Here is a 10519-nt window from a genome sequence, read left to right on the forward strand (position 1 = left end):
TGGCTCTAGGTTTAACTATATGTATCATCAATTCCAAACGTCCTCTGCGGCGTGCACCAGAGTGTAAGATAAGTCTTCAAAGGCAAGCCAAGTGGTTGCATTCTTTTCAATATATTATAAAAATCAACACAACCGATTAATCGATTAATTAATCGATTAAAGGGTGGCGATTAATCGGGTTAAAATGTTTAATCGACGCCCAGCCCTAGTAATTATTGAAAGTGCGTTGCTTGTGCTTGTATTTATTTATACTAATGCCATTTTATTGCCTTTACCGTATTTATAATAGACTCTTTAGCTGTATTAAGGTAATAGTATTATTATATACAAAATAATTTATATTTTGTTCTAAGGCAGCTCGAGCCCATAGGGAGGAGTAAATTAATTGACTAACTTGTAAGTTTAGTACCCCTGCCACGCGGAAAAATATAATATATTTTCATTAAATAATATGAGATTCAATCAGCTCGCGGTCTCGAGTGATTATACGAGCGTCGCAAGCTGGTTTGTCAACCCCATAATGTCATTCGATCGAAATTACAATAATTTTGCCATGTGGCCGGGGTATAATGTAAGAATTCAGTGACTGCACGCGATAATATCGCTTACATGATCGTAAGTGACACTTGTCGAGGCGTGTCCGCGTTGACTGCGTCCACCTGATTTTTAACTGTGATCTGTTCTGCTGTGTCCAATCACCGCGTGCCTCGCCATTTCGTCCAATTATTTCTGTAAAAAGTATACATTCCTACAGCAATAATTGCGTGACTCAATGTTTTCGACTTAAAATAATGACATTTTTCTATAGACGTCTCATACTTATACCTCGTGCCATTTCGTAACGATTATTTAGCGGTGTAATGTTTTACCCGTGTAATAAAATGTTTTCTAGACCCGCTGTTATGGGCAGCTTTCATCTTAGCTAATAAGACACGCGTATGTGACTAAAAGCGCGTTACGACGGTCGATCCACACGCGTTGCCTGCGCTTCGACGCGCGCCCCTGATTGCCTTCCTTTGCGACGTCACGAAAAGGGCGGTACGGCCTTATTTCTAGAAGGTGTTGTCCGAGCGAGCGTTTTCAGGCCGTCGCCTCGCTTTGTCTGTCGCCAGTGCTGCCAACCTTAGGGATCTGTCCCTAGATCTAGGGGTTTTGAGAATCTATGGCTGAGGCTCTACACCGTGTGCTCCATACCATTTTGATTCCCAAAGGTGGAGACCCTGTAAAAGAGTTATCGGTTAAGTCCTATTGCCCTATAAGCCTTACCAACGTATATTATAAGATTTTTATGAAAGTTTTGGCGAGAAGAATGCAAACTATAATAACGTTTATTGTTGGTACAAATATCCACGTGGCCAGAAGTATTTTAGAGTGTTGACGCTTTTGGCGGTAGAGTGGCTATGCTGCAACTTCATTCAGAAAGGGCCTTTGATAGGGTAGCACACGATGTACTTTTTTTCCATATTAGAACACGTGAATGTAGGTTCAGTTATTTTAGATGGCGTAAAAAATGTGATATGCAAAGTGTTTCACGAGTCTCATCGTCAATAAGGAAGTGAGTGAAAATTTGGAAGTTCGGTCCTCGGTCGGACAGGGATGCCCTTTATCTCCTCTGTTGTTCGCCATTATCTCGAGCCCTTTTGTAGATCCTTCATAGTCAAAGGATACGTGGTTTTAAGCTGGTTTCAAGTGAAGTCAAGCTCCTTTCTTACGCAGACGATATAGCTGTGTTTTGTAAGGATACAGAAAGCGTTAGCGAGCTTGTGAAAGAAACTGTCTTATTCTGCAAGATGGTAGGTAGTGCCATAAATTGGAGCAAATGCGTTGGATTCTGGCACGGTTGTTGGGAATCCACACCACACTCTAAAAAAGAGGGTATCACCATACACCTTTTTGTCCGATATAATACACCCCAAAACTTCATTTCAACGTACAGCGACATTATAGTCGAACAGACGGCCCCAAATTTTACGAGGGGCTTGATTGCCGTGTGGTACAACTTATTAAATTGCTAAAGTACGTATCAAAGACCAAAGAAAGAAAACACAGAGTTTTTGCAGTAGAGCCAAGAAAACTCCGATAATATTTTTTTGTTGTTGTCAATAATACGTAGATTAGCTATCTATGATGTCATGAAAAATAGAAATGATATGATGTCATGAAAAATAGAAATTGTGTGTCACGTTTATGTGTGTTTTGCCAATATAGTAATTTCTTTTTTTTTTGTTCGATATTATTGTGAGTGAAAGTTATAAGGCTAATGTAATGAAGTAACAAGCTGTAGCGTATTATTATATTTGCGAGAACTGTCATTTGGCAAGCACTAAAGATTTTTGCTATATCATCTTTCTATGATGGTATGTGCTGTAATTCAATATTACAAATATACTTTTTGAATTTGTATATCATTTATGTACCCCACTTCATAAAGAATGCACCCGCCATGCGGAAATAAAATCTTCAGAGCTTGCTCACTGAAGGACCGATTTCTTCTGTGTATCATTCTCGACTCACTTTTAGCGTGTTCATGCAATCACTTCCGAAGCGCCTGTCACCCCCCTCCCCTTTTCCGGAAAGATGGCAACACTACGCCTCTGTGTACGATGGCAGTACAGGGCGAGCGGAACTGGGAGGAGCCGAATCAAAGGAGGTGACGATCACGAAAGGCCTCCGACAGGGGTGCCCACTTTCCCCCGCTGGGAGAGAGAAGCGGCTATTGCTGTCGGGAGTGGGCTTCTCCTTAGCCCACCTGGAGGGCGGCGAGCGGGTAAGCTGGGTACTGCCTGGGCTTACCTTCGTCGATGACATCGTGCTCATAGCAGAGACTGCCGAAGATATGGAGCGATTCCTAAACATATTTGCAGACACCTAAGCTTCAACGCCACAAAGTCGGCAGTAGTTCATTTCGCAGGCCCCCAAGAAGCACTCAGCTTGGGTGGCGGCGTTGTTCTGGTTGTAAGCTCATACAGGTACCTGGGCGTCATGCTATCTAACTCTCCAAACTACATTCGGGAGCACCATGCCCACCTCCGCCAGTAGGCCATGTGAGAGCCCAACGTCCTCCACAAATGCAGCCTGTGGAGGTGTGACAGGTTCTTCTCGAGAGGTGCGGAAGGCGGTGATTGTCCCATGGCTGACTTTCGCCAACGCGGTTGTGTGCGTCCCATGGTGACGCGCGAGACGTCATGGAGCGACGACAACGTGAAATGGGTCGATCGGCAGGCAGTGGGCTGTCATGGGAACGCCGCCAACGAGGCCATCCAGGGGAACCCGGGGAGTTCGAGTTTCGAAGCCCGAGAGGCTACCAGCAAGCTCGGGTACGACGGACGATTGCGGCACATGAATCGGTGCCGATGTGCCAGGAGGTTATTTGACTACACCCACATGGCTGGGCTACAAACACGGTGGCAGAAGCGTCTCTACCACCTTGAAAGCAAGTACGACTTCTTCGAAGAGCTCATGGAGGAAACAACAGCGCAGAAGTGGGAAGTTGAAATGCGAAGAGTGCGTGAGAGGGAGGCCCTCCAGTGGCTCGAAGCGGCTCAGGGAAAATCGACCTTATTATTCTAAAGGGACAATAAACAAGTAACAGCGGCGGAAACCAAACTGTTTGACAACAGTTTGGGTGGCCGACTGTTGTTCGAAGCAAGAGCTGGAGCCCTGTGAACTCTGATCTACCGGAAACGACTCCACCACAAGGTAGAATATGCACTGTGTGTCGGGCGTGCGGGGACGGGGCTGACACAGTGGAGCATTTGATGCTCGCCTGTGAGTGCCTTCTGCCACCTGTGATGGACCATCGTCAGCCTTATGGCGAATTCCACAGGGCGTTTCGGAGCGCGCCGGGATCGACTTTTCTGGAGCGAGCCTACTTCACTGGGCGATCGGGATCGAGACCGATGTGTTTCACAGGTCGTTTTGGATTAACTCCCGCTCCAGATCTTGATCTGGATCCGAGAAAAGTCGCTCCCACGATTTCGGCGGATTCAACCGGAAGCCAGCCGGGCCAGCCCTGGGCGCACACACGTGACTTCCCTGATCTCGCCCATCTCGCCTCAGAAGAAGAAGAAGCACATTGCGGGCTGGGCTCCTAGATTGTCTCGACATCAGAAGAATTCGTAATGGCCGCTTGCTTACCCCTTGGCTCGACAACCGGTTCGTTTTCCAGGAAGGAGAAGAGAAGGTATTTGCCGCGCTACGGGCATTCCGGCAATCGTTGCTAGAAGCGCCTGAGCCATTCCTGTAGCTCGTGCGTCGAACACGTGTTAGCGCCACAATTGCGAAAACGTCTTCGAAACGACCGCGGCGGCCGCAGAAAGGGGATTCCCGGGCAGTTGAATGACGGGAAGGCATCCGCCGATCCCGGAGCAGTGGTCATGTTCCACGTGGGATCCGTAGGCGGCGCGACCCCTTTCGGATCGTGTGCTCCAGACCGGATCTGGTCAACTGATCCCGGCGCGCTCCAAAACGTTAGTGGAATTCGCCATTACAGTTCCTACGGGAGCCAGAGTTGCGCGTCCCTTTTCCACCTGCCGCCGCGCCGCTATTCGCCGAGATCGGATCACGTGAAGAGCCGGATCAAGTGTCGTGCAGGAAAGAAGACGTCGCGCGCGCCCCGGCGTACGTTTCCCTGCTTTTCTTCTTCTAAGCGTTGTGAAAGATGATGTGTGTGTGTGTGTGTGTGGGGGGGGGGGGGGGGGGGGGGGGAGGGGGGGGGGGTAGGAGAGGGCCAATAGTGGTTGCGCACCGGGCTCTCGGGGGAAGGGGGGGTGTGGGGAGAAAGGTTGGGGGTGGAGGGGGGGAGATAGAAATAGCTTTATAGAAGGGGAGGGGGGGCATGTCGGAGGAAGCGCGAGTGGGATTAATTTAGTTGTATCGAATACCGGGTGGCCGGGAGATGGGGGGGCGGGGGGAGCTGGGGGTCCAGCGCAGGAGGCTGGCACGGCGCGTTGTCCGGCGATCAAGCAATCGTCCGGGGGTGACCACGTCGTGTGGTGGGAGGTCCCACTCTAGTCCATCCGCGCCGGAGTCCGGGCGCGATCGTCGAGCACGCGGCAGGTGCGCGCCAAAGCGAGCGCCCAGGGCACGACAGAGCACGGCCGCCGGGGCCCCGCCGCGATCGGCGGGCGCCCGGAGGAAATTCAGAGGGACCACAGGAGCCCGGTTTCTTTCAGAAAGGTCAGTAGGGCCCTGAGCACGCGGTCGTTGCCGCGCCGGTCGCCCCTGGGTCTCAGTATTTGTTCTGTGGTGTTGCAGGGCAGCCCCAGTGCGGCGAGGGATGTTGTCCTGGCCGCCCGGGCGTCAGCGTGTGCCGGGCAGGCCAGGAGGAGGTGGCCAGGCATTCCGGGTCGGCCTCGTTGCGCAGGAGATGCATCCGTGCCGGCGTCAGGGTGCACCCCGTCCGGATCCTGTGGACGACTGCAGCGGCTGGGCGGCCCGTGCCCCGAGGGGGCTTCACCGGTCGGTCCCCGACCGCGTACCGCTCGTCCGGGTGATTTGCGGCGGCCTCCCGTGCGATAAGAAGCCTGGCGTCGGCGAAGGGGCCCACGTCCGACGTCCGGAACTCGGCGGCGTCATGAACCCGCTCCGCCTGGGCGTCCGCGCGCTCGTTGCCAGGAATGCAGTGGCTCGGGACCCACTGGAACGCCAAGCGGTGGCCGAGGCCGCCGAGAAGCAGAGCCTCACCGGCGATCTCCCGTGCGAGGGGGCATGCCCCCTCGAGCCCGTACAGCTGAGACAGGGCCGCCTGGGAGTCGGAGAGCACCAGCCATCTCTTGTAGCGGACCAGGCGCAGCGCTAGGAGGATCGCCGCGAGCTCCGTGGTGGTGCTGGTGGCGTGGAAGGCGAGCCGTTCGCCCGCGCCCAGGTCTGCCCTCTCCACGAAGACAGCCGCCGTCGACAAGCCGTCGCCGGGCCGCACGGAGCCGTCGGTGTACACCCTTGCCCAGCCTGGGTAGTGCCGCTCGATGTGGTTCTCCGCCAGCTGTTTGGCCGCAACGTCGGCCGTCCTCCGTCGAGTGCCCATCTCGTCGACTCGGAGGTGGACAGTCAGTGGATGGGGGTCGGAGTGCAATGGTGGGAGGGGAGTGATCGCCGGTGCAGGGCCTGCGACGACCCCAGAACGCACAGAAGCTGCCCCAAGCGCGACTCGGGCCTCTCCGCGATGCGTGCCAGCAGCGCTGCCGCGGACTCGCACGTGGAAATGCGGATGAGGTGCCCAAGTGAGCGCTTTTGGAGATGGTTGCTGACGGTGTTGGCTCCAGCCTCCGCGTACGTCGGGATGGACGCCGCCGACCTGGATATGCCGAGGCAGATCCTAAGTGCGATCCGGTGGACTGTCTCGAGGTTTGCTGCCTGTGAGGTGTTGAGGCTGAGCAGCGGCAGCGCGTAGGGCGCCACCGACAGCACCAGTCTCTGATGTAGCTGGAGCATCATGTTCTGGGATGCCCCCCAAGTGCTGCCGGCGAGCGACCGCAGGGTGTTCATGCGGCGCCGCATTCTTTGGACTACGCTCGCCACCACCGCCCCTCACGTCAGCCTCCTGTCCAGGACAAGGCCCAGGTATGTGACCTTCTGCTCGTGGATGATCGGCTGCCCCTCGATGTGCAGTGTCGGTCGGAATGAGGCCGGGCGCGGGGGCCTAGATGAGGGCCAGAGTTTTTTCGGTCGACACAGTGAGTCCGAGCTGCCTGAGATGATAGATGACGTTGTCGAGCGTCCTTTGAAGCTCGGCCACAGCCCTCCACCTTTCTCGGCCGCCCCGTCCGGTCACCCACAGTTCCGCTGCTTTTGAGCGCGCCGCGCGCCTCGAACGCGCGGCGCCGCTATTCGCCGAATTCAGTCACGTGAGGAGCTGGGTCAACGTGCCGTGCAGGAAAGACGGCGCTACAGGGATGAACGCACAACTCTGGCTCCCTTAAGGGGTATTCACACGAGGGAGAAATCCCGGGGATTTCTCCCCGGCACGCGCATTCCACGACGAAAACGATAGGCTTTGCAATGTGCAAAAGCCTCGCGTTTTCATCTCGTGATTCTCGCGTGCCGGGGAGAAATCCCCGGGATTTCTCCCTCGTGTGAATACCCCTTAAGGGAGCATATACAGGAACTCTAGTCAGCCTCACCCCGAAAAGACCCTAGCGGACGCTCTGGGGTTCACTTTGACTCCAAGTGCCAACAATGGCGACACCGATGAAGTAGACAGAGCCAGTCGGAACCCCAATACGATCAAGGTAGCCACAGCAAACACTGCGATGGGGGATGGAGGTTTGCGATCTCGGTGCGTCCAGAAGACGAAGCGAGATCGGAGCACTGGTGGCAGAAGACGAAATAGTTGTCTGATGTTTTTTTTATTTTTTATTTTTCACCGTTTTATTTATGATTAGGGCACGAAATGTTTTTCGAGTTTGCCCGCTGCAAAGGGAAAAGCCGCAGAATCATCATCATCATCATGAGGACCTTTCCATAAAAGCGTATGAGGGCGCGTTAATTGCTGTGTTTGTGTGCTATGCACGCGCAATTTCTGACTGGCCGCAATTGCAAGCGAGCTCTGACTGGACTGTGATCTAGCACGTGTGGAATCGCAGTCGCAACGCGCGGTACAAGGTTCTCAAACCACAAAGCACCGCTACAGCTCACCAGCTATGCTCACGATCCCTAAATTCTACCGAAACCGACGGTTCACTGTTGACGTCACATCCGTTTTAAGAGAGGTTGTGTGACGGGAAAGCCTAACGTCAGTTTCGGTTTCGTTAAATTATTTAATACGATATAAAAATAAAAAACCCAATAGAAATGCATAAAAAGATTGAGAATATTGCCACTTCCTTAGAAAGTCAGAAAACACCCTTTTCTAAAAAAAAAAAAAAGTTTAAAATCGTCTTTATGTTTTTTTTTTATATGAAGCAGAGATGTCCTGATGACACTCGATGTAAGCAGACGGAAGCTTCTGTAACATGACGCAACGTAACCAAACGGTGCCGTATGAGCCGGCCTTAAGTCGACGTAAGCTCTCGTAATATAACGCAACGTAACGGAACGGCGCTGTGAACCGGCCTTTACCCAAACCACTAGCGTCACCAAAACAACAGCGTCCGCGAGGATGCAAGCCCCATTGTCGATTGAACTATAGTGAAAAATATATGAGCTCGTTTGAGAACACATGCAACATTTGAATTCGGTGCTTTATTAGAAGATGTCTCGGTGCGAATCGTAAACAGATATAACAAGTTTATCTTATTGAAGTAGAAGACGTGTACTCGTGCATGATCATGGCGGACACGTGCGGTTCGCCATGGCCACGAGCATGGCGTCGAGCACGGGTCCCAGCGATCCTTTGGATTTGGCCTCATAAAATTTTGATATGTTAGGCCCCGATGTCCAATCAAGATCCTAAAGTTTCCGTGGAGTTCTTTCCAGCGGGGCCTTCGGGGAAACCCGAAAAAATTCCAGTAAGCATAGAGCCTAAAGTTATATTCAATCCACCAAAAAATACAAGGTTTGAAAACAAAGGGAAGCCAACGGGCGCCTCCGTACACCGTCAAGTCACTCCTGAAGGTATCGTCATCACAAAGACCAAGGAGACGTTCCCGATCGCCAATACTCGTAGGTCCTTTTCTATTCCATTGCCCGTGTTGCCCTTTGCAAGTCGAGTACCACCCAGAAGAGACGTTGCGCCAATATTTAGCTGCCCCACTCAGACCGATGACACCTGCGTCGTCCACTTCGAAGCAAAGTCGGAACAAGAGACTATAAAACCATCTGATCCAACCTTGGTTCCATTCATACCTATTTTCCGACCGACATCGATGCAGCAGCTGCCTCAACTATCGGAAACACTAACCGAGGCTACTGGCAACGTAAAGGTGCATCAGCCACCCCCAGTGATAGAACTTCCTTCAGTCATATATGGTCCTGACGCACAACGTGCCATCGTGTCTCTCGAGAACGAGTACGACATTCGCTTTCCGCCTCCTCCTCCTCGAAGAGATGTGTCCCTGAGGGCCATCGGCTGTGGCTCCACCATGGATGACGATGACGGTTTCGGTAATGCTGATGTAATCGCCCAGACGACCATCATTCTCAATGAAAGCACGCCTGGGAGTCCGGGCAATATTATTGTGCGTCGGGGCAACAGCATTACCAACTTGGCCGAAATTCCTCTACAAGGTAGTTCTACGGTCCAACAGTATCAGGTACAGCCGGATGCCGCCGCGATCCAACATTTCCACCAAGCCACGACTTCGCCACAGCCGTCGACGACCGTTAACGTGACAACCCGTATCCGAGACCTTACCTCTCAGGTGATGCGAGAATCTGAGAACGTGAACCGCGCAACCCAGCGTCTCCGCAGGCAGAGGCCCGCGCCACCACTCAATCGAGTTTATTCCGCGGAAAGTAAATTGTGGAATCTGATGTCGTTGGAAAACAAGCTTGCCAACGAAATCGCCAACTACAGGGCGTCGGGAAGGGTCAGAGATCCCGAGTTTCTCAACGCTCTAACTCAGACGGAAGAAAAATTGCGCCGGCTGATGAGTGCCGAAAACAGTGCCGCACAAGACATTCGCCGCATCAAGAAAGAGAGCTTCAAGCAGGAAACCTACAAGCTGATGACGCCACGCAATCGCTACAGCCCGCAGTCTTCGATCAGCACCTCCATGTCATCCTACACGCCTCCAAAGTCGCCAAGCGTATCTCAGCCGATGGTTATGATGCCTCAACCACAAATGATGCCACTGATGCAGACGGCTGGAGGCCCTCAAGGAGGCTTCATGGCGAGCCCCATGTACCCAGGGATGCTGAGGGTCACCATCGATTCTCCCGAGTGCACGTGCAGCACGTCCAGCAGCGCCAGTTCTTCGTCGGAATCGCTTCCCAAGCGGATAGCACCGAGGGAAGAGACCAAGATCGTGGTTGAAATCCCTAAACCTCCTGCGGTCCCGCCTCCACCTCCTCCTCCGCCGCCGCCACCGCCGGTTCCTGAGCCGCCGCCTCCGCCTCCTGCGGAGGCCTCCAGCTCGTCCAGCAAAGGAGGCGGAAAAAAGAAAAAGAAGGGAAAGAAAGGAAAGAAGGGCAAGAAAGGGAAGAAGGGCAAGAAAGGAAAGAAGGGAAAGAAAGGCAAAAAGTGACAAAGAAGAAGGCGTAGTACGCCGAGTGCTCGACTTGGCCGAGTTCTGCTCATTGGTATTAAATTGCTTCGTGATGTCCCGTGTTACACCGATGCGTTTTTTTATATGTTGCTAGAACGAAAATAATCCAGTTTTTAGGAAGACTTGTAATGGGCTACTTTAAAGGAACGCTGAACCGAAATTTGGATTTCGCAAAATAAGGCCGCATACGCATTGAACGCGACGCTACGAACTACAAAGCAAAACTCATACATCGATATCTCAAACCGATAGCCGTATTTTTGTAAAAGAAAGGCGCGTTCAAGCGAGGAATGTGACGTCACGATTCTCTTCGAGCAGTTGAGAGTCAGGTAAAGCGGCCTCGCTTCTCTCCTCCTAGCTTCGGTTCACCTGCT

General features: G+C 52.6%; 1 protein-coding gene across 1 annotated transcript; it reads left to right on the plus strand.

Moving 5' to 3' along the window:
- Positions 1 to 8804: 8804 nt before the first annotated feature.
- On the plus strand, positions 8805 to 9962 carry LOC115326065 (the record flags this gene model as incomplete). Its single annotated transcript, XM_029986793.2, has 1 exon — positions 8805 to 9962. A coding segment is annotated over exon 1 (1158 nt), but the record flags the coding sequence as incomplete, so codon positions are not given.
- Between the last annotated feature and the right edge of the window lie 557 nt (positions 9963 to 10519).

The sequence above is a fragment of the Ixodes scapularis genome, unplaced genomic scaffold (genome assembly GCF_016920785.2).
Source record: "Ixodes scapularis isolate PalLabHiFi unplaced genomic scaffold, ASM1692078v2 PGA_scaffold2__306_contigs__length_199485367, whole genome shotgun sequence".
In the NCBI taxonomy this organism is placed as follows: Eukaryota; Metazoa; Arthropoda; class Arachnida; order Ixodida; family Ixodidae; genus Ixodes; species Ixodes scapularis.